The sequence below is a fragment of the Passer domesticus genome, chromosome 1 (assembly GCF_036417665.1).
Source record: "Passer domesticus isolate bPasDom1 chromosome 1, bPasDom1.hap1, whole genome shotgun sequence".
Taxonomy (NCBI): domain Eukaryota; kingdom Metazoa; phylum Chordata; class Aves; order Passeriformes; family Passeridae; genus Passer; species Passer domesticus.
The window spans coordinates 45,818,715-45,842,600 of NC_087474.1; the positions used below are offsets into that span (position 1 = coordinate 45,818,715).

Sequence of the window (23,886 nt, forward strand, 5' to 3'; positions counted from 1 at the left end):
TAACATATGAGTGGAATACCATATTGACACAAACTCATACAAAACTGCTTCTCAAGTTCAACAGAACAGAAAAAATCAACTTGCGTTCCTTCTAGCTGTGTGTTTTTTCCAATGATAAAGACTCCTTGGGAAGTGACTGCTACCAGCAAATTTGATATGTTGGTGAAGGTTTCATGTGGCAATGCATCCCAGCTTTGCCAGAATGTTCCATAACCTTGGGCTGGGAGGATAACCCAGGCAATCAGTTAGAAAGCAGCTCAGTGAGGCAGGCTCTGCACAGGGGATAGGAGGGCTATCAAGCACAACCAGTAGCATTTAAATGAGAAAGCAGCAGTCCCAGAGTCAAACCTGGGGCTGAACTGGTGTTTATGCACTTTGAATCCATTCCAGGCCACACTAATTAAAAAAAAAAAATTAACTCCTAGAGGTCATGTTGCCTGCTGAAATGTGTTTCTCCCAAATTCAATCATAATGGAAGCAATTTCAATGACAAAATATAAAACTTAGATTTGAACTTTTTTTTTCTCCCATTCTTTCTTACCTTCACTTGAGTTTTCCCTGGGTTTTTAAAAGTGTCATTCAAATTGTTTTCCCAAAATTTTCAGGACCATCTTGTGTGAAATCTGTGTAGAAACATCTTCTCAGTTTTGCCTTGCTGGATGGAGAACCTTCTTTCGAAACATATTTCTATTAGAGGGGTGGACAGTACAACTTCCTGCTGCTTGTGACAGCTAAGGCTGAAGATTTCAGTGACCTGCCCAGTTGTTTGATCATGTTTCTTTCATATTGAGACAAGGTCTGTCAGCAAATGAATCAAGAACTTTTCGGCCTTTTTTTTTCAGCTTTTCTTTTCTTGAGCATTAGGAGGTGATTTGAATCTGTCATCTGAATCTTCACATTCAGGTCATTAGCATTTGTTGTGTGAAGCTTACTTCTAGCCCAAGTATTCTGTTTGTTGTACCTCTTCTTGTAAGATATTTGGTGCCTCTTACTTTTTTCCTTCTTAACAGTTAGAGCTGTTGTCTACATTTAAAGTATACTCAATGAACCTACAGCTTTTTTTGCAAGCAGATTGCTGTTAGGTTGTGGGGTTTTTTCACAATCCAACTTGTGTAGAAAGTTTCAGCACAGGAAGAAATATAGATGTTTCCTTGGAAGTTTAACCAAGTTTGTTCTTTTTTGTGTATTAAAGAACCTTTATTTTGGTGGAAAGCATAACCACAGTCATTACCCATTCAGTAGCATCACACTTCATTTCTGAAAGCCCACAGTTTAAGCTGATCACACCTGGTGGTAATTCTTCATCTCAGGACTTCAAATAAATATAAGAAAAATGCCATCTTATACTTTTAAAGTCCTTTTTCTTAAGACAATTATGTTTTTGCCATTTCCATGCCAGTAGCCTTTACATCCATACTCTTTACTAGCAAAGCAAATTTTAATTTATGTAAAGATTCCCAGAAAGATCTGAGCTGTTCATGTTTCTGTGGTACAACAAATAATATGCAATGTGTGCAAAGCACTAATCTGATTATGTCTGTTTAAGTATCTTCTAGTTTTAAGAATATTTTTTAATGAAAATAGGTCTTATGCATACTTGTGTGTGTGCATAATAATTCAAGTAGAGAAGGGCTTCTGGAGGTTGTCTGAACCAACCACTTGAAAGCAAATCCAAATGATGCCAGATTTTTCAGGGCAGTGTCCATTTGAGTTCTAAATATCTCTAGGGGTGGAAATCTCACAACCTTTCTGGGTTCCCATCCTGGTGCTTGACCCCTGTCATGAAGAACACTTTTCTCGTAATGTCATACCAAGATGTCCCAGGTTGCAACCCTTGTTTGTGGACTCTTGCCCTTTCATGGTGCACTTCTAAGAATCTGGCTCCATCTTCTCTGCACCCTCCTGCCAGATAATTGTAGGCAGCACTTAGACTCCAGAAGACTCCTCTAGGGTTTGTGCTGTGTAGGAATCTGGCAGTATGGAAAAGAGGTGTTTTATTATTTTTGCTTTGTGTGCTTATTTTAAAATTCAATTAATTATATCAGAGGTTTAGCCAGTACCTTTAAAACTCCCTAACTGGGTTAATGGGTGTATTTCTTTTATTCCCTTTAGTGTTGCAGTGCAATCCAAAGTGCAATTTGCCTTAGAGATAAGCTGATTATAAATCCCAGACAGAAATCAGTCAAACTGCATGGCACCCATCTGCCTCTGGGAAATTAATTATCCTGTTTTTTGGTGTTTGTTTTTTTTGGGGGGGGGGGGGGGTTATTGGGTTTTTTGGGGGTTTTTGGTTTTTGGTTTTTTTTTGTTGTTTCTTTTTAAGGGTTTTAAGTTTCCATCCTAAATGGAGGATGCTAAAATAACAAATCCATCCTGAACATTTTCAGTTTTCAATACTCAAGATTCCAGATCTTCTACAGTATGATAAAAAAAATTGCTAATCTAGACTGCTCCATTTTTCTACATGGTCTGCAATTAATGTGATTATTTTAGAGAATGAGAAAAGATTTTTCCCTTTTTTTTTTTCCCTCCTTCAAGAAAGTGCAATGCAATCTACTAGTGGTGAACTTGACCATGAGCATGACAGTTACCCAATTTAACAAGGGGATTTATATATTCTTTTTATGTGTTAAGAGCACTCTTGCAAAATTGCTTGGCTTGCTTCATGATTACAGCTCTCTTACAATCTCAATTGCTGCTACGCTAACCCCATAATTTTTAAAATATACCAAAGGCAAGATCATTTGTGTATTCCCAGAGTTTATCAACTGTCAAGAAAAAGCTGTTCAGAGACTTAAGCTGCTACTGGCTTGTGATATGAGGGACTGTGCTTCTTCTGCACCCGGGAGACCAAGAAGATGGTGCAGAAATGTCAGCAGGACCAAGAAGTTATCATAGGCCTGCAGTCCTCATACTAAGGGACCAGTCAGCCACTCCAGGAATGGAGTATCTCTCCCTCTCTTTTTCTATTTGCTCATTTCTTACCTGAAACCTATTTTTCCCAGGTTGTTTCCCCAGCAGCCTCAGCAGTTAGAGCTAAACTGTTTTAGATTGGGTCCCAGTTCAAGTACAAATAATCTTTGTCCATTGCTAGTTGAACCTCTCTTTCTATTAGGCAACTTCTCTCTAATATCAGACAAAGGCTTTTGCATCTCAAGACAAGAGGAGCAGCCCCTCCACTGGAATGGGCTATCAGGTATATCCCCATTCCACAGTCACAGCTTATGCTCCTCAGCAAGAAGGACACAAATCCAGAGAGAAGACAGAGCAAGGAAGTTGGCTGGGGAGAACGGGAAGGAGGGATGGTATTGTGGTACCAAAATGCCAACCAAATCTCCAAAAGGATTTAACTATGGTCTTGATTAAAGGAGTTTGCAAGGGTGATCTCTGCCTCAAATATAAAGCAGAATACACCTCTTGTTAGACTTATTCCAGCCTCTGGATTCAGAAATTTTATTAAAGAAAGAAAATTACAAGCCTTTTTTATAGCCAAAGGAAAATACACAGAATTTCAACAGGTTTTCTGGCTTACATTTCACCAATGAAGAGGCATTTTCTTCATTGACTAAGGCTGGTTTTTATCTTGAAGCAACATAGCAAAACCTGAATATGCTCTCTGGATGTTGAGCACTTCCATGCTCCAAACACAGCAGCCTTGTGGAACAGCAGCATGTGCAATGGCTTGAGTCAAACCAAGGAAATCCTCTTGACTTTCATTTGTTGGTGACCTTAATAATGTCAAGAGCATCTCTAGCTTTTCTAACCTGAAATAACTGCTGTATGACACTAGTCTCTCATGGCATTCTCATCTAGTGTAATTATTAATGCCAATTTCAAAAGAAGTGCTTGTCAAAAGAAGTTTGGGAGGTATCATCTTGTTTATCAGAATGCTTCTGATGTTTGCACAACATATCACTGAGGATTGTTTTTTGTAAATTACCTTGTCCGGGGTTGTTATTAAGAAAGGATTTTTGTTTGATGAATGAACAAGGCATGAAACTAAACACTTCTATGTCTAAACAACCTAAAGATGATGAATAAAAGTAGAGAAAATTCAGCTGGAGTGAAATTCAAAGATCCATCAGCTATCTGTCTAATCTAAAAACTATTTTTAAGGCCTTCACAGATGGACGTTTTCCTGGCTCAATCAATCTCTCTATCTGTGATATATTTTAAAGCCTTCTTTTTCTTTTTAAATTTTTATCCTGAATTCTGTACTGTAGTTTTTGAATTTTTGTCCAGTCCACAGTGGATCTAAAGAAGAGATTAGTCCTTTACTTTTTTACATTAGTCTTTTTGTGTCCTCAAGGCTATGTTCATCTTTTCCTGCAGTCAGCTTTTCCTGGATTTAGCAACTTGATTCATTCAGTGGTTCTACCTGACTATATCCTTTATGTCAACTCATCTGTGTGTCTCTCTTGAAGCACTGTGCCCAGGAGTGAGCATGGCCCAGTGGAAGGATTAGAGCAGAGGCACATGTGCCTGGTGTTGATCCCAAAGTGGTGATGGCATTGCTCTCATGGTAGGGTAATGCCATGATATTCTGGGGCACTTTGCACGTGTACTGCGTGTCAGGGTTGATGTTTGGAAGGCTGGTGCAACCAAGTGTGGTTACGCTCACTACTCTGCAGTCCTGCACTTCTTGTTGGACAGCAGGTTGCTTTTTTCCCAGCACATGTTTCCAATTCATGAAGATAATTTTGAAATCCAGTCCTAGCCTCTGCAAAGGCCTTTATCACAGTGGGCATCCCATTAATAACCATGGAAATTTTCATTCTGCAAGTTAACACAGACTGGGAGAGGCTGCTGTGATTTAAGTTGCCTATTGTTATGGCTCCTTAATCCTCAGGAATGAGATCTTTTTCACACAGAATCACAGAATCACAGAATCTCTAGCAGCTCCCACAAATAGATTAATAGAAATTTTTGCTTTATTTCTCTGTCTACGGCCCTTCCAGACTTACTTCTATTTTCAGTGTTTGCATTTTTAAGTTTTCTTTGCAGTCAGGTTCAATTTCTGGAGTCTAACATTGCTTAATTGTTAGGCATTGCTTTTAAATTGGCAGAAGGGATTTAATCTGAGCATTTGTACTGTGCTCTTATGCTTCTAACACAGCCTCTGATGCTCCATAGCTGTTTCTTCTGTGGCAATCATAAGAAGGTTTGAGTGTCAGATCTTTCTTCTGTTCCTATCTATATCAGTATAATACGGGAATATAATTCCTTTTAAGAAAATGCCATTCTGATTTTATACCAAAGAAAATGGGAACAAGTCTAGTCCCTGAATTTTGTTCATGTGAGAAATATGTTTTCTGAAATGGAAAAACCAAAACAAATCCTGAGGAGAAATCATTGATTTCAAGGACAAAAGTGATGTGAAATCTTATCTTTTATGATTTTATTGTCTTCCTAAAAGACATTTCCTTCCAATTCTTGTACTAAGAAAATCATCCCCATAAAAATAGTTTCCACCATATCTCTGCCACACATTTTTAAGGAAATTTGTCTCCAAGAAATTTAAGAGATTTGCAGATACCCCAAAAAAGATGGATTTTTTTTATCTAAAAGCTATGTATCTAGCCCACACAGGTTGTCTCATCGAGGTCACTCTATATTCAGTGGAGACAACCCATCCCAAGGTAGGTGAGATGAGTGGTGACTCATCTCTGAGACACTGCTATTACCTAGACAATACTAAGGCAATTTAGAATAGTTGTGTCTCTTTAGAACTTTTAAATTAGGTGAGATGACATGAATGGTAGATTATGTTGGTGAAAATCACCATGCTGGGAAAAGTGAAATCCTCTCTACACAGCCTTCATTGTTTGGTTAAATTAGTCACTGGGCTCAGGCACAGAGTGCAACATGAAATTGCTCCTCATCAGGTCTTGCTTTCCCTGCATGACCCTGTGATCCACAAGGTAATGTGGCTCCTACCTGGAGCAAAGCTGAGGCTGGTTCCCAGGAGAGGCTGCTCAAGTGGGATGATGGGAGGGACAAGGAGGGACAATGACTGCTGGCCAGGAGTGAGGCTAAGTGCCGAGGAGGGACTTAGGCTAATTTTAAATCAGGAAGCTTCATGTCTCTACTCCATTCCTTTCATTTCACCTTCCCTCCCCACGCTCACAGTGAGCTATTTTCTTTGCAAACAGAATAAGCTCTGGTTTCTGCTCTCCCATAGTGGCTTACAGATGCTTTTAATGAGTGTTCTCCCTGGCTTCTGCTCTATCAGCCCAGTCAGGTAGGTGGGGTCTTACTGGCAGCATCCTTCCCCCAGTCTGCTCAGGACAGGTCCTTGAGGTCTGTAGAGTCAGCACCTGGCACCCCTCCTCAGCTGCAGCCCTCACCTGCCTCCTCCATCTTCCTCTGACTCCCACGTTGTGGCTTTGCTGTCTTGAATGGAAAGATCCCAAACAACTGTATTAACAAAACCTAAAACAGTAGCAAGGATGTCAAGATTGGGTGTGCACTCACCAAACAAGCAAACGTGGACACATACGGTGTTGGTCCTGCAGCCAGAGCATCCTGATGCTTTGAGAGCACGAACAGCTTTCTTACCTCGTTTTCTTTGTACACACACCACTAGGGGACGTTTTGTCATCACGTTTCAGTCGCTACACAAGTATACTTTTCTTTAGTGGGTCATGCTTCCTTTTCAGTCTTGGTGCACGTCTAGATCATGGAGTGGATGTCTGAATTTCATAGGGCTCGTGAATGACCCAGACTCACTGAAGTTAGGGAAGAGAGAAGTATTTATTTCCTCTGTTTCTCCAAAGGAGCCCATCTATCAACATTCCTTATGAAGTGAGGCAGCTGGTTATTTCACAGCTTGCTGGAGCAGCACAAGAAAGCTGAGAGCTGACTCTCATTTTAACACTAAGTGAAGAATACAGACACTGCTAGTGGTTTTGTGAAGAGAGAAGTAATATACAGCCATGGCAAACCAAACTGGAATGAACATTACTAGCAGTGATGCATGTTAAGCATTTTCTGAAAAAACCCCAAGAATGTCATTTAGACTAAATAGTTGAAATCAATTGGCAAAACTCAAATTTCACTCCTGTTTTCTGTTCTCATCTCATTTGTCTGAGGATAAGTGACTGTCCATCCACCCATCAATATTCTTTTTTCCCTTCTTTCCATTGCAGACAGAGCAGCTGGTGACTCTTTGGATTCTCTTTATTGTCACAATTGCTGGAAATGCCATCGTGCTCTTCTCTACCTGGAGAAGGAAGCGGAAATCTCGAATGACCTACTTTGTTACTCAGCTGGCAATCACAGGTAGTGTATGGGAAGGGAAAGGGCACCTGTTCTGCACAGGAATCACTATTAAAATGACAAATAAGAAAATGTGAGTTGAGTGGTGAAGAATTCAGTTGCCACCTAATGTCCATCCAGTTGCAGTTTGCCATAAAGCAAATGGATGGCTGTTTATCTTAGGGCTCAGTCTGACTCTGATCTAAAAAGATGTTGCTAGATGTAGTAGTATGCAGCAGCTGCAACTCATTGATGTCACTAAACCTTATCTTCCAGTCTGAGTTTGCATCTGCATTTCCCAGAAGCTGTGTCTCCAGCTGTTGTCATGGAACTGCTTAAATTAAACTAGTTTAAGATGAATCTCTTGTGTTTTTCTACTAAAACTACTCCATCAATTATGCTCCTGCAGTGAAGAGTGAAAATAACTTCATGTTGTCCAGTTTAATGAAGGGAAATATAACAATATAAAGGTGAAGAGGAATGCATTTAGGTTTTTTTTAATGAACAAAAGGATTCTGATCCAAGGATGTGGTAGTTTTTAAACAGAATGTGAAATGTACAGAAGCCTGGTTTGTAAAATCTCAGTCTCAGCAAGAAGGAAAGGAAATGAGCATAAGCAGCACATTGTTTCTCTGTGGTCTTGAATGGACTTCATTTGTGGGGGTTTAAGTTTCCCAAGGGAAAATATGTGCTGTTTCTATAACAGTGTCCTGCTACTAATCCCTGCTTACAAGACATCTGTGTTGTACTGTTTGTGTATATAGGATATATTTATATGCTTCTATTGCTTTTTTTTTTTTTTCCCCTAAGCTATGGTAGGAATTTTAGCACTTTTTCAGTAAGGAACCATTTAATATATGATTTTCCAACAATACTGCTTCCTCCTTTGTTGTCTGTTGTACCTGTGTTTAAACTGGAACAAAGCACTACACTGTCCAATTTTCAACATGCATTTTCATAAATAAATTAACTCCATGGTCTCAGCCACGTCTTCTGGAGCATGTTCGCTTTGAAGAACTACTCATAGCTGAAACAGACCAGAGTGTGCAAATTGATGCAAAGAGGCAGGCCTGTAACAGGTGGTGTAAGAATCCTTGCAAGGTGAGGAGGTGAAGGTTTGCAGTAACTCGTCTTCTGAAGTGCTGACAGCTGGTTTTCCTGTTTGCCTGAATCATCTGTAATAAATGGTTTTACTTCTTATCTCAGTTGTGACCTTTATGCCACTTCCTTCATGAGCCAGCGTATTTTCCATCAGGTAAGGGAGGTCAATACAGCCTCACGCCACAGCTTGGAAGCATCAATCACAGATCAAGCATTACAGTATTCACAGGAGTTTCAAAATAAACAGTCTCTGCTCAAAGAGTTCCCAATCCCAGATGAATGGAATATACTCAGGCAGCCAAGCAGAAGTACAGGCAAAGAAAGAAGAGCAGAGGAAGCCCCAGATGGACATCATCCATTTCACACTTACTGTCAGGTGTACTGGGAGGTGTGTACTGGGAGGTGCTACTGCTGTTGCTGTGCTGGGTAAGTGTCTGAGTGGGAATTTTTCCATTTTGTACCCATAGGAAAGAGGACTTTTTGTAGTGGAATGGGGGTCCACAGAGAACTATTCACTAGGGGTTTAAATACTGTCAACATAAAGGGAGAGGAAGGCATTGCAAGTGCAGTTTTGAGGGAGCTGAAAGAATCAGTGTCAGTGCCAAATACAACAAGGCCAATATACCATTAGATGTGGGCAGCAAATAGTGCTATACACCTGATGCTATAATTTGACTGAGATTTGTGTGTTCCACTTGCTGATTCTTCTGACTTTCCCTTCCCTAAAATTATCCTTGACTTTTAAAATTGCCTGAGTTCAACAGTCTGTTCCATTTCATATTACAAAAAATCACATAGGAAACTCACTTGACATCCACATCTCCATTGTTAAAAGAAGTAACTTTAGCTTAAACAACAAGGCTCCTTTCAAGCAATGTCGATTTCTTTTTTGTGATGCAGGAGTCAGAACGCTCATTTATCTTCTCACACCAAGACTGCTTGTCAGTATTTTGGCACAAGGAAATTACTTAATTCCTGAAATGGAGCCATTTCACTTTCTTATCTTTAAAAATATTATTAAGAACAAAGCAAGCTGGCAACAGCCATCTTCCTTTCACAACAAGTTATGAGGTAGATGCAGAACATTATGAAAACACCGACTTGTCACATTGCTTTGACATGCCAAGCATATTTAAATCTTACCAACTAAGGCCTAATCTCCTGGCAAACAGTTTCTGCTTAGTCAATATTACTACTTCCATCTATTTTGAGGTCCTTAAAATATTTATAATTTGTGCCCAGTAGCAGAAAGAAGAATAACGGATATAGCTTTATCAATGCAGGCATTTCAAAGCCATTTAAAAACTTTTTGTCTATTGATCTGTGGCTCAATAGTTGAGTGGCGCCCTCAATTCTCACATTTTCCCACTGATGTAGTACCAAGATGAAATTAAAATTCAGCCTTTGTGTTAGAATAAACAAGGTATTCAAAGCAAAATTGTGCATAATACATGAATAGGAAGTGAGCGCTGTTGTTCTTCTTGACTGGTTGCCAAGGCAGATGCAGATGAAAAGTAACTAACTGATTGAGGCTTCTTTCAACACCAACAGAATTCAGTGGTTCAACCCACTCCGCAAATCTAGAGAATATTCTTACTGATCCTTTACTACATCATAATTCAATGTGGTGCTCAAGGTTGCAGGGATCTGTAGGGATGTGAGTAATCCTTTCAACTTCAGAATGCTTAAGGATGTTGCTGAAGCCTGGATTCACAATATTTCACATTAAATATACACTTATACAATGCTTGTGTCAGTACAACATTTAAGTCTATGTCTAACTCTCAGTTGATGCATAAATCTCTTTGAAATTATCTGTGAATTAAGCACTAGGAAATCAGCTAAGAGTTAACAGCTGAGCTGAACAATAGTACTAATCACTCAGCATCAGCTAATTTAACGAAGAGGAATATTGCCATATTTGCCTTGTGTTTCAGTTTTCAGTTTGCCTTTGAGCATATTCCTCTTCTGTAAAATGTTGTTCTTAGAAACAAGTTTGTCTGTGCAGACTAAAACTAAAGCTAGGTTTCCTGCAGATTTCTATCTCCAAGGTAATTTAGTTTCTCAGAAAGAGCAAGCTCTGAAGATTACCCTGTGAGGAGGGTATTTCTAAGCACTTTTCCCCAAACACTTTTCTTCTGAGCTTAGCACAAGTTATGCTCATGGCATAGCTATCTCTCCTGGCAGGAGATCTCTTACATCTTCCCCTACCTGATGCCATTTCACATAACTTCAGTGTCTTAGTGTATTTAAGATGTTTGCCTCCGACTGAAATCACCAAGTGGTTCAAGATCAAAGAGTGGGATGAGTTCAGAGGCGCTGTATAAAGCTGGAAGTATTGAAGTGAAATATTGTTGTTTTCAGAAAAGATAATTATGATTTGTCCGCACATTTATATCTGTATAGGTCCGTTTACCCAGCTCTACCAAATGAAGGCCTTCTTAAGTTTACTCTCAAAATGTAAAAGCAGTGGACATAAGTCATATATCAAATTATTTGAGTAGTAGTGGATAAGAAATGTAATTTATGGGCCAAAGTGTTACTACTTTGTAATAGTAAGAACTGCCCTTTTTTGACCAATTCCAAAACCAATCAAGCAATACATTAAAAAAGTCGAAATTTGAATGAAAATAAATGAATTTAAGAGAACGAGTGAAAAAAACCCAATTTTGCTTCTCATTATTTTCCATTCACCTTTAAATACTACTTACAGAGGAATGTATTTAAGTTCCTTTTATTGATGAGAAGTAGGTAGTTTACTTAGATCTTTTTCTCCAACATTACCATCTGGAAATTTGCAACTTGAAATGTCATGACCTTTAGCTCAGTGTGCTTCCATTCCACCATTTAGCAGAAATCAGTAATTTAGGAATAGTGTTACATTTTGTCTATTGTTAGGGGTAGAAATATATGTAGGCACTTCACTGCATGCCAAATTTTAAGCTATAGTCTGACAGTCTTGTTTGGAAATATGTGCTCTCAGATATGTATTGCTGTGGCTGTAATTAAGAAAGAAAATAGAAAGAACATCACCTAACTTCTATGGTAGCTTGCATATAAACAGGAAAACAAGATATTTTCTGTAAACATATGTAGCAATACAGTCCATATTATGGTATAAATACTAAATCCTAAGGGATGACTTGAGAATGACATTAAAAGGACAAGGAGGTAATTTAAAAAGTGATATAAAGATATTTGTATCATTACCTTCCTCAGTTGCTCCGAGAAAGTTGAAAGCCTTGGTCCTCACCACTGCACTCATTTTGTCAGTGTTTGGTAAAAAGCCAATACACTGAGAACCTGCTATGACAGGGCAACACAAGCACATAGGTGGAAATGGAGTGTGCTAAAGCAAAGAGTGCTGCTTTATTTCTGTGCTGCTTCTGCCCAGAGAGAGCATGACTGTGAGACTAAAACCAGCTGGGCTCAATCACTGACTTCTAGGGAGACTTTGAATTAGATGACTGAAGGCAGAGACTACCAACTAATTTTCCAGTTAAATGCACTAAATGAGTGCATCTAACTGTGCAGCTACAAGAGCTAAACATGAATTAGTTTTGTACTTCTTTTCTTCTTCTCTTTTTTTTTTTTCTCATACACCAAAACCAGTAGTGTACTGGGTACTGACTGCTTTAATGCACTGTGCCTTCGATAATTTTCTTCATTGTTCTATGTGACTTGAAGGAATGAAGATGACTTCTTACTCCATGATCTGTAGAAAAGCTTAATATAATAACACCATTACCAAAATTAACATGTAGAACATTATTAATAGATAATGGTCTCTGTTCCAGCTTTTCATCGGGAAAATGATACTTGGAATATTTCTGCACTTTAGAGAAATCATACATACAAATTCATCAGTTTTACAAGTACCTTAGACATCACAGTGATTATGAGCATTGAAAGTTAATTGCACAGAGCCAATTAGCAGCTAAATCAGCAAGTCACCTTAATGGACCTGGACTGTTGGCAGCCAAAAAGTCCATAGAGTTCCCAGTTATACTGGAAAACTTGCCTATCTTGCCAGTGGGTCTTGGCTGGAACCTGCCAGCATGATTTACACGATTGTCCACCTAAGACACAGAAACTTAATGCACAAAACTGAACTAATTCCCAGAAATCTGTCTTCCTCCTCTTTCCACTAATTTTCTGCTATTTATAGAAAAAATATGAAGGCTGAAGAAAGGTGAGAGATTTCATCATCCTACCTGAAGAAAACTTAGAAGAAGTTACAATCATACTGCAGAATTCATTGCTAAAATTGAGAGAAGGACATGTGCATTTCTTATATTCATTATGTCCTAAAACCTCTTGAAAGTGTAATTAATGTAAGGAAACTCTCTGCTAATGGATCATCTGTGTTCTGCATTGCATGCTCCCATCACTGCTGAAAAAGGTTTGTCAAGATTGGGAAGAAAGAGTGTAATTTGTTAATATTCCCTCAGGCACAGACACTGAAATTTTACAGAATACCCAGTGGCATCCAAATTCCCCACTTTTGCAAGCAGCTTGATTCCTAAACACTTATCTGGAAGTCTAAAAACTCTGCAAATCACCTTACTGCACACATGGCTTGATAAATAGGGAAAGAAATAGATTACATCCACCTTTCCTCTGTAGGCTATGGAAACTATAGCATTTAGTACAACTTTCATTTTACATTTACGGAATAAATGCGCTTCAATTTACCAAGAGCAAAAATAGTCTCTGGGAGTAAACACAGCAATATTAGTATTGCTTATTCAATGCATCCCATGAAACTATGTGAATAAAACAAATTGTTGCATGGCTGCATTAGCTTCCTGGAAAAGCAGCAATCATTTTTCCATGCTGATTCTGCCAAGAAGATGAATTCAGGAAGAGGAAAGCAACATGGGACTTTAAGTGAGGTATGTATTAGCATGCCCCCACAAACTGAAACATAATGCAGGATAAGATAAATGTGATCACAGCCTGCAATACCCTGTGGCAGCACGAGGCAAAACAGATTTGCTACCCATTGCCATTCCTCGTGATTTAATAACGTCTAGGAGAGACTCGAATTCTCCTTTGAACTTTTACTCAGATTTGAAGATGAGTCATAGTTCCCTAGTTTGTAATATGCAACTTGGACACTGGTGCTGTACAATTCCAGTTTGATATTATGAATCATCTTTTACTATACTCTAAGATTTCTTATGTAAAGAGCCATGAGTATTTCTGCATGTCTGTGTGTATTCAATTATCTTTGCATAAATGGTTAGTCAAAGAATAGTTTCTATTTTCCCAAGGAAAATATCCAATACATGCACCCTTTTAAAATGCATTTTCTCCCAAACCAGTCCTGAAGTAGATGGGGTAAAAAGTGGAATATCCTCAGAAGGTAGGAAAGGAAACCAGAAATGAACTTCAGTATCAAAACTGAGAAACAGAAAGAAGCTTTATGTGAAGGAGATATGCTCTCTTTAGGGGTATCAGGGCCTCTATTTCACAGTGTTTGGTCAGCTAGCTAAAGGAAAATGTTCACAGAAAACAGAGTAGATTTTATGTGTTAGAGGTGAAATCATGAAGCAAGAGATCTGACACAGAAAACTTGGTATCCTGAAAATACTTTACTCCTGTCCAGTCTAGTAGTGTAGAAACATTGAATTTGGGACCAGTGCTCAAACAATCCATGGAGTTACACTACTTCCCTGTGAGGTTTAAAGCAAAAGAAATTTATTTGGTGCAATATTTACCTCCTCGAAAAGGTAAAGTTATGATAGCAGAAGATTGGGACTATAAGAAAAAAGGTAGCCTTGGAGACTTGGCAGTAATCCTGGGGTCTAAGGCAGTTGGATCACCTTTGCCTATATTGTATGTGCCCAAAAGGTTTGGAGTCAAGAAAGTGTATGAGGAAAGACAAAGAAAGAGCAATAAATCAAATCCTGATTCAGTAACCAGAGAGTTTTAGACCAGAATAAGATGCCCCAAAAACCTGGCTGGGAGCTATTGTAGAGATGGGACATTTGGAGAATGCAGAAATGAGCTGTAGGTTTGCTGACAACAACTTCTGCTTTAGAATTCAATTCCAAACCAAATCCTAAGTGTTTTTAACCAGCCCACAGATGGAAGCCTGTTATGCTATATTTTTCTTAATGCTCATGTAATTTTAGATAATTAAATACTCTCTCAGGGGATCACTGGAAAGTCCAGGGATGGACACAGTATTTGTGTTTGTTTAGACTCTATCCACTGGAGCTCACTGCAGTAGGAAACAGCAGCACCAGCCAAAAAAAAAAAAAAAAAAAAAAAAGCTGATGTGCAGTAACTATAGGAGTAGAATGCAGTGTCTCTCCCATTAGAGGCAATATAAAGGTAATTTGCTACTGGAAGCAAGCATGATCATCCCCTTAAAAACCCTGTAATGACTTTTATTTATATAGCCTACTTTAATCTTACAAATGCAGGAACAAGATGTCCATGATTCATGATTTGTAATTAATGCAATCACAACCTACTAGGCAGACATCCTTAAACCAGTGAGTTTCTGTCTATTTTCTGTGAACAGTGGTCTTCAGATCCCTTGCAGGTAGCAAAAACCACTCTGCAGCTTAAACCTAAGTACAGAGCTGAGGTTCACACAGGCAACGAGGACTCATGAAAAAAGTGTTTTCTTTCCTCCAAGTACAGTACCTAAATGCTGCACTAAATTGTTCTGGAAGAGGGCAGTTTGTGTGTTCATCATACACAGGGACTCAGTGTGGAATTTTCAGAGTGCCTAGGGATAGAAACTGTATCTTCCTCTGCAAATGCAAAACAGCAGACACACTCTCTCTGCTTGTCAGTAGTTCCAGTACCACGTTTAGTGTAGGATATGGTCATGTGGGGTTTTTTTTCACATTCCAGTGGACTACCTGGGACCTGAGAATTTAGCAACAAAGATGATATGCCCTCATTTCATCTGCATCTCAATCACTTTAACTGAAGCCAGACATGTCCTTTTTTAATTTGAATTTTTTTTTGAGTCATGAAGTATTTTCAGTAGATGTGTTGATTCTTGTACAAAGATTTTGAGTATTCCTTATACAGCTTTTAGGGACTTAATAGGCTTCAGTTCATAAATCCTCTTGCTTCTAAAGCAGGGGAAAACCTAACTACAACAGGCCTATAAATATGCAATACAGTGTCCAATGATTATTCCTTTGTAGTGTATGTGTATTTTAAAATCACAAGCACGCACTAGACTTCTGTTCCTAAGTCATCTGGGAGTGTTTCTGAGTGCTATCCCTAAGGTTTGGGCCCCTGGACATGCCCAGAACGGAAATAAGAAATATCAGTGTAACATGTCAGCGACAATCCTGTATCCCCAAATTCACCCTAGATCATGCCATTTTAAACTAAGATAGAATCAGTTGTTCTGTTTGATTTTCTGGCTCATAAGTAATTTCTGAAATGATTAAAAGTGATGAATGGACCTTATATGCCCTATCTTTATCAAAGGCATTGTTTTCTCATTTCAACAGCCTAAGCTTGATTCCACTTACCCACCTGCAGATTTCTGCATAGGAGGTCCACATTTACCATTTCTATTCTTTCAGAAGAAGCTGTCATTCCTTCAGATCTTTGCATACAAATGTTTTTCCTGACTAGACAGCAGTGTGTCTAAAATGAAAGCATTTCCTTTCAGCTGTGGGTTTTTGTTTGGTTTTTTGTTTTTTTTTTTTTTTTTTTTTTGCCAGTAGCTTTTAACCCCCTACTTTCACCTGCAATATAATTTCTCCAGCTCTGTCCTGACACTTGCACTCTGCAGATAAATTACTGCACTGTCACAGCTCTGCTGACACCAGTAGGGTTGGGTGGAGATTATAAAAGTTTGTATGGGCAACTACAGCACTTTGAGGGCTGTAAGACAAAAATGCATGGGCTGGGCTTGTATGCTAGAGCAGCCATGTGGTATTTGAAAGAAACACCAAAAAGAACAACAAAATTCTAATCTTGGCAACTTTTCTAGTCAGCCAAGTGAAATGCAGATTAGGCAAGTATCTTCAGATACCTTCCTTGTCTTACAGCTGGGTGGTTGACTACATGGGTGACAATTTACATTTGCAGGTCTTTGACCAAAACAATTTTCATCTGTGACCATCTTCACCTGAGGAAATTACTGTTATTTGGAATATTGCACCTTTTGTCTTATACAACATCATTAATACTGAGACTAGCTCAGCTGGTGAGAGTTTGGTGCTAATAATGCCAAGTTTGTGGCATTCACTTAGGAGTTGGACTTCTTCATTGATCCTTTGAGAGTCCCTTCCAACCTAGAATATTCTGTGATTCTGTGTAATAGCAGGGAGGGTGGAGGGCAGATGCCCTGTCAGCCTCTTGCCATGTGTACATAAGTAGGTCTGAAGAAAGTCCACACCTTGACATCAGTCCTGAGAAGAAAAATGGGACATCATTGTCACAGAGATAATTGGAATAAATGTCATGACTGCATTCTTGCACACTGGTATTCATTTTAGGGATTATTCATGCCATCTATTTTAGGCACCTCACTGTAGGTATGTAAGACACAAAGTCACCCTTCCCATGCTCAATTTATAGCCAACAGAGCAAAACACTCCACGCAGCTCTATACTTGGGTTTAAGTTTCACTGACTTGCACAGAAGGATTCAATTCCTAATTTAGATCTCTAAAGTTGACTATATAAATCCCTCCAGTGTTCATACATCACCAAATATGTCAGGATTACTATTCATTTTTGACAACTAAGAACCTAATCTTCCTCCTTTTCAATCAGGCCTCAGAAGGCTCTGACTCAAATCCCATCCCTAAACACAAAGTTTTACAGAGAAGGTATTTCTCAGAACCTTTCAATTTGTTTATTTTCAAGCACAGCAAGGCATAGCAGTGTTTCCTGATGGAAAGTGCATGATTATTTCTTTTGTGCTCAGATTTGTTTCTTAAGTACCATCTGGAACTTTTCCAAGATTTTCTAGGTGCTGCCCAAAAGACAATTTGTTCAGGAAATCACAGAATCGTTTAGGTTGGAAAAGATCAAGTCCACATTGCCAACTCCATCATGAAATCACGTCCCTGTGTGTCACATCTACATCACTTTTAAATACATCTGGGCACGGTGACTAACCCCCTTCCCTAGGCAGTCTGTTCCAATGCTTGACCACCTTTTCTGTGAAGAAATCTTTCCTAATATCCAAACTTATTTTCCCCTGGCACAACTTGAGGCCATTTTCTCATTCTATTTCTTGATACTAGGGAAAATAGATTGCCCCCCAACATTCTACAGTGTCATTTCAGGTAGCTGCAGAGATCTAAATGGGATATGGAACAAAAGTGTATTTTAAGTGACAAATATTACTCCAAACCTGTGCATTAACACTGCAGCTGCATGGTTAGCCTTAAAGGAGAATCTTTAGGGTCATAGAATAGAATAGGTTAGGAAAGGACTTCAAGATTGTTGAGTTCAGTGCATGGAAGTGCTGTGCCCCACTGTGTTGGTGGAAAGAACCACCTGAAATCCCTGAAGGATGCAGTGGGGATCTGATTCTGTTTCTGCACACATGTAATGCACGCACAGCCACATCCACCAACCCACCCCCACACCATAGCTCTGAAATCCAAAAAAACTTGCAGGTAAGTCACACATTTCTCCACTCCTATAATGTTATGTTGCAGGCAGTAGCAGGCAAGAAAGAAGAGTGAAGACCTGCTTAACAAGAACATGATCAGGCAAAATAGGATGGAAATGACTTCTGGAAAAACCTCCAAACATTTCATTCACAAATCAAACTTTTTGCTGGTTCCTAAGGAACAGGGATAGCAGCACTGAAAAGCAGAAGTGTTTGATTATGCCAGCTTCTTAGAGGTTACTGATAACAAACAAAAGGAATTTTTTTCTTGAAAGACACTTTACTTTCCTTGTAAACTAGCAAAATAGAACAATAGACAAAACGCTATTCAAATATGCCAGAAACCTACACACTAGAAGTGGGGAATAAAGGGTTGACTGTGCGAGGAAACAGTTTGCTTTGAAATTGTGGGAACTTGAAGATACATGACAAAAGAGATGTTTGTTTGTTTCCTAAAAATAAAACCCAAAACCCACAAACAAAAACCCATATACATTTTGAGATGGTATTGTTTTTTTGATGGACATTTTCTGGTCTTGAATGGAAGAATGATTTCTACATTTTCATTTCCAGCTCCCATAAGCAGAGAGAAAATCAGGAACTGATGCCACATATGGAAAGGATGGAGAGATCTCTTAGAAAATGGCTTTTCCATGCTGCAGAGATAGGGACTGCAAAATCACTGTTTTTCTAATGTGTTATGGGAGTGCTGAAGTTACTGCTATATTACTAGTAAGTCCAGAAAAAATTTAAGGTATATTAAGTATGATAATTTCAATGCTCATTATGAAACTGTCTCTCCAGCTATAAGCCAGCTGAAATACAAGAAATGCCATTTTCTGCTCAGTCATCTTTGTTTAATTAAATATGCAAAACTTTTAAAAATCAAGGGCACATTCTTATTTAAAACCTTTTCTTAAGAACTTCAAGGTCACAGATGTTTGCTCATGGAAGTTGATGGCAGACTCCCTCTAAAAGGCTGAAAAGCAGAGTGTCTTTTTCCCTCACCCTTAGCATGGAATCCAGTGTCACCACTCCTGAGGACAACTTTGTACATAACCCTGGTAACTTTACCCTAGGTAAAGTAAGGATCTTTCAGTGTTTTGTTCATCTTTTTGAAAGGAGAATACCATGAATATTTCTATCTTTCATTCAGAGAATCAATTTAAATTTAGATTTCTTCTTATTCCTGTCAGAAGCACATGCAGGCAGACAGCAAGCTTGACACATTTTAACTACTGAGCTTGTTAGATGGCACACACCATTTGAAAAATCCTCATGGTACTGGGAGCATGAGACCCATGAAGGCTCTACTACAGTACCAATCCACTCATGGAATCTATGCATCTCCAGTCTCTGATGAGGATTTATAGTGTTGTGTTACTCAAATATCAAATAAGTTTCCTTGTGTCAAAGAGTTATTAGTGGCAAATCTCATTGCTCTAAGAGAGAAGCTCTAATAAAATTTTAATGCACAAAAGACAGCACAGTGATAAAACTACCCACCTGAAAACTTTGCTTCAGCAAGGTGTCTAATCTAATATTAATAAGTGACAACCACATCAGTTGCACATCAACCTAGTTTCTCTGAAGTGTCCTCATAATATGCTGAAAAATCTTCTCTCTCAAGCACTGAAACTTCTTAGACAAACAAATCAGTAATGTATCCTGTGCCTTTGCAGTCTGGCTGTAAGTGAAGACCGTCTCTAAGTCTCCCTACATGGGTATGTTGTACTTACAGCTTGCCAGGTTCAATGGGACACCACAACATGGTGCCTCCCAAATTCCCAGTCTGCCTTCCATGCAGTAAATAAACCAACTGGGTTTGTTCCAAATAGAGTACTTTTTGCTCTCCTCAGGTATTTCTCAAAGGCCATCACATGTCTACCAAATGCTTATTAAACCGGACGTTTTTGAGTAGTGTGGGCATGTGGCACCCCAGCTTACTGGGACCTGTTTGTAGAACGAGTGAGACAATATTCAGCGCTGGCCATCTTCTGAGGCCTTGGAGAAAATAGATGATTGATGGAAATCAGCATAGAGTTGTTTTGCACTGTGTCTGGGGAAGGGGAAAGTGTGTGTATATTGCCTCAGGTATGGATTTTCTGTCACTAATGGCATTAAAAGCATGTTTTGCACTCTTAAGTTACCTGACTGTAAGTGTGTACCTTGTCCAAAGGCAGGGAGCATGAAACAACTTGTATACTTAAAACTGCATTTCAGCCCTCTGCCTACTAACTTTTTTTGGTTATGGTGGAGGCATAACTCCACCACTGAAAGTAACTTTTATGTGCTCTTTTTGGGAGGAGCACTCACACTCCTATCTAGACCAAAGTTGTCCAAATCAAATGTCTACATTCAGAGCTGGAAGTGGAGAAACAGGAGGGGAGCAATGAAGAGGAGGAAATGATGGCAGTACAGTTTACTCACTATTAAAGAGGAGTCCCTGATACACCAAAATTCACCAGAAGGGAAAGTAATTTCCATTTTAGGGGAAGTCGTGAGTCAGCGGAGAAATTGTTATTTGGGATAAAGCTCTTGAGGCTAACGGAAAAAAAAAATCCTATGTTGACAATTTGATACTGACTAGAATGGTGCCTGTTGTCTGCATGAAGGTTTTAGATGTTCCAATATACCCTGCATCCTTTTTGACTGCAATTTGCAGGAGTATTTCTTAAGGCCACAAAACCTGGACCCTGTAGACAGTATAAAGTTAATGCTTAGTTTACAAAAGAACTAGGCAAAATAGAAAAATAGATGAAGAGAATAACGCCAACATTTACAGAAAATAATAAATGATAGAAGAATTCCCCAGCACACTATAAGTATTAGCAATACTTATTCAGCTGTTGAACTCTACAGCAAGTCTTGTTGCTCTTCTCTTTCTGGGGAAAGCTCCAGGTCACCTGCACAGGTTCTGATTTTGTGAGAAAGCACATCCTCAGACATGGTCCCATTTCATCACATAAAGGAGAAAACATATGTCTCAATATTATGTCTGAACATAATATTCATGGATGTTGCCAGGCAAGGAGATGGGAAGATTGCTATTTAATGCAGCCAGAAAATAAAGCACTATGCCACTTTCTCAGTGAACATCAGGATTATCTTTAAAATGGTTCCTTTATTATTCTGCCTGGTAAAGCACACACAAAGCACATGGGCACACACACTCTTGTCCTCTGTGGCCTTTGCAGGTCTCCAGAACTCTTACCTTGGGAACCAATTCACATTAGCAGGTGAGCCAAAGCACCTTTGCAGGACTGAGCATCTCCAGAGCCTCCATGGTTTGGGAGAACACTCATAAGTAGAAGGGAAATGGTTCAGGATACTCTGGAAAGGCTCCTTCTGTAGGAGATGAGATTACTCCAGAAAGAATGCATGTGCCACCTGCCAGTCACTGAGCTTCCCAGCAAACCACGCTCAGACTCCTGACTTCTTGGACTGGAGGGAGAGTCAGAGTCAAACCAGACCACGGTGACTGGCAGGAGAGCACAAAGCTGTCAGCTGGAAAGCCACGACACCAACTCCAAGAGAGCACATCTCAAAATATTAAAATGCATTAAAAGTATTAGAGCACTTCAGCTTGTGTACTTTAGAAGTTATGAGCACAAAGGGCATTTGCCTTTTAATAATGTTTTTTATGAGCTGCCTGAGTGGCTTGCAAGCAGTTCAATATCCACTGCTGCATACCATTACTGCTGTAGTTTCTAGAAGACTGCTTGGGAGACTCAAGAAAGAAAATTACTGTGATCAAAGTCAAATTACAATACACAATTGCATTTCTGCGAATCCTCTGCTCAGCTAATACAAATAGACTGGAAAAAATCAATTCAACAAGATTGTAGGAAAAACAAAGCCGTGCTTCCAAAACCATGCCCCTTGAAGGTATACTTTTAAGTAACTCTGTGCTCCACTTACAAGGTTTATCATGTCAATGTGAATTTGAAAGGATTTGTAAAAGGAAATGGTTTTGAGTTCTATTGGACCTCTTTGTATGCAGATACTATCACAAACAAAATGTTTTGCTCTTGCTCAAGACTAATTTGATCATTCTGAAATGTTACAAATGAATGGACTCCTGCAAGATAGAGTTTTTCATTTTCAACTCTATTTCCAAATCCTTAAACACTCACTCATTAGTATACCAAGTACATTTTCAATATGAGTGCTTTGGTAGGTTAGCATTGTTTTCAGCTAACAATATTTCCCTAATACATTTTCTGCGCCTTGCAGAAAATGTTCTTGAAATGATAGTGGTTATAAATTCTTCATATTACACCATTTATTCATCACAAAGATTGTTTCCAACCTAAATAATTCTATGATTCTAAGATGTTTGTAAAAATATTCACATCCCTTTCTTGACCATTCATTGCTTCAGATGTAGATAAGCATACTTGGATCTTCATTAATTTTTCTCCACAGTTGCATTTTCGGTGTGAATTTTAAATAAACACAAAACTTCATATTAATTCATCATTTGGGAAGACATTCCAATTTCAGAAGTACTTTGCTAGGATGTTGACTGACAGGATGTGGAAAAGGCACAAGTCAATTGATTTTAGCTTTCCAATTAGAGTTGTTGTTTACACATCTTTATAGTCAATCAATCTCAGTGAATTACCTGCAGGGGAAATCCAAATATCTGGTTATTAATCTCAAAGATTTTCATGCATTTTTGGTCAGGAAAAAAAGCCAGACATTTTGAAAAAACTAATGTCTTTTATGATTTTAGCATGCAGGGGTTTCAGTTTTGGCCTGTGATTGCAACATTGTCACAGCTTCTGGTTGGCTGGTTTAGCCCTTAAACTAAAATTCAGATGCAATCCAAATACTTTTGACAGTGGTGGGGGACTTTGAGTCCATTATAGCAAAGCTTTGTGTAGGTCTTGGAGGTTTTTTGTGCCCTCATATCGGTCTCAGGCTAAACCCTTTGGGAACCCAAGGAAGGAGTCAGAGAGGTCTGAGCTGGCCACACTGACAACATCTGATGTGCCAGCTCCATGCAGTGCCACAGTCCAGACATGGTGTGTGCAGGCACAGCCTTTATTCATATCAGTAACACAGTTTGTGAAAATGGAGCAGTAGCATCTCTAAGTCTGGCTGCAAAAACAATGGTCCTGTTTAATGCCTCTTTTCATAAATTACTTTCTTCAAAACACCACATTTTTCAAACAAGGCGGAGTGCTAGAACAGGTGGGGTTTTATTCTTGTTGCACGTAATGAGTCACAGGGAAACATGAAGGGCAAGAAGTGAACTCAGGGTTTTCTGTGGGGCTCCAAAGCAAAACCAGACATAAGGATGGTTTAGGAAGCTTGTTTTGGTAACCTTAGGAAGGTTATTTGATAGCCTTTCCTGTGGCCCAATGGTGGTCCTGAATATGTTTTGTAGATACACTTGACAGTCAAGGAAATGAACCATGCATTTTTTACATCAGCAGCAGTCAGCTTTTGCTGTGCCAATTTATGTCAGTTTGTAGGAAGCCTTAATTCTTGTTTTGACAGCTACAGAATTGTTATGTGGTCCTGAAGGACTGATTATGGCTTTCCTATCTTCAGCCTGTTTCAGACATTCAAATCCTAATGACAGTTGTGTTATGTTTGTTTTTGGTTTTGTTTTTAATAAAAGGTGCTTGGCAGATAAATTGTATAATCCTCTGGGTCCAACATTTCAGCATTAAGAGGAGAAATGGATTTCCTTCTGAATTACTTGGAAAGCATTACCTCTAAATTTTATGGATTCCTGTTTGATTCCCTGATGGATATCCAGACAGGATTGTCACCTGGCATAGATGACATTTATTTTACAGTTACTCTGCATGAGAGTTTGACTTCTATTGTTAAATATAGGTAGGTGTGTGGAGTTTGCTACCTTTCTTCACGTGCCAGCAGTAAATGCTGAGAAACAGG

General features: G+C 39.0%; 1 protein-coding gene and 1 long non-coding RNA gene across 3 annotated transcripts in view; one reads left to right on the forward strand and one right to left on the reverse strand.

Moving 5' to 3' along the window:
• Window positions 1-23,886, forward strand: part of NPSR1 (neuropeptide S receptor 1) — a 100,499-nt gene that overhangs the window by 47,092 nt on the left and 29,521 nt on the right. For both annotated transcript variants that reach the window (XM_064418069.1, XM_064418074.1), the window contains one exon: window positions 7,149-7,281. In XM_064418069.1, coding sequence (XP_064274139.1) covers window positions 7,149-7,281 — 133 coding nt within the window. The remainder of the gene's footprint in view (window positions 1-7,148; window positions 7,282-23,886) is intronic.
• On the reverse strand, window positions 547-11,875 carry LOC135299279 (uncharacterized). Its single transcript, XR_010361288.1, has 3 exons — window positions 11,569-11,875; window positions 6,475-7,222; window positions 547-1,970 (listed from the first exon to the last, which is right to left on the reverse strand). It is a non-coding gene; the product is annotated as an uncharacterized LOC135299279 (long non-coding RNA).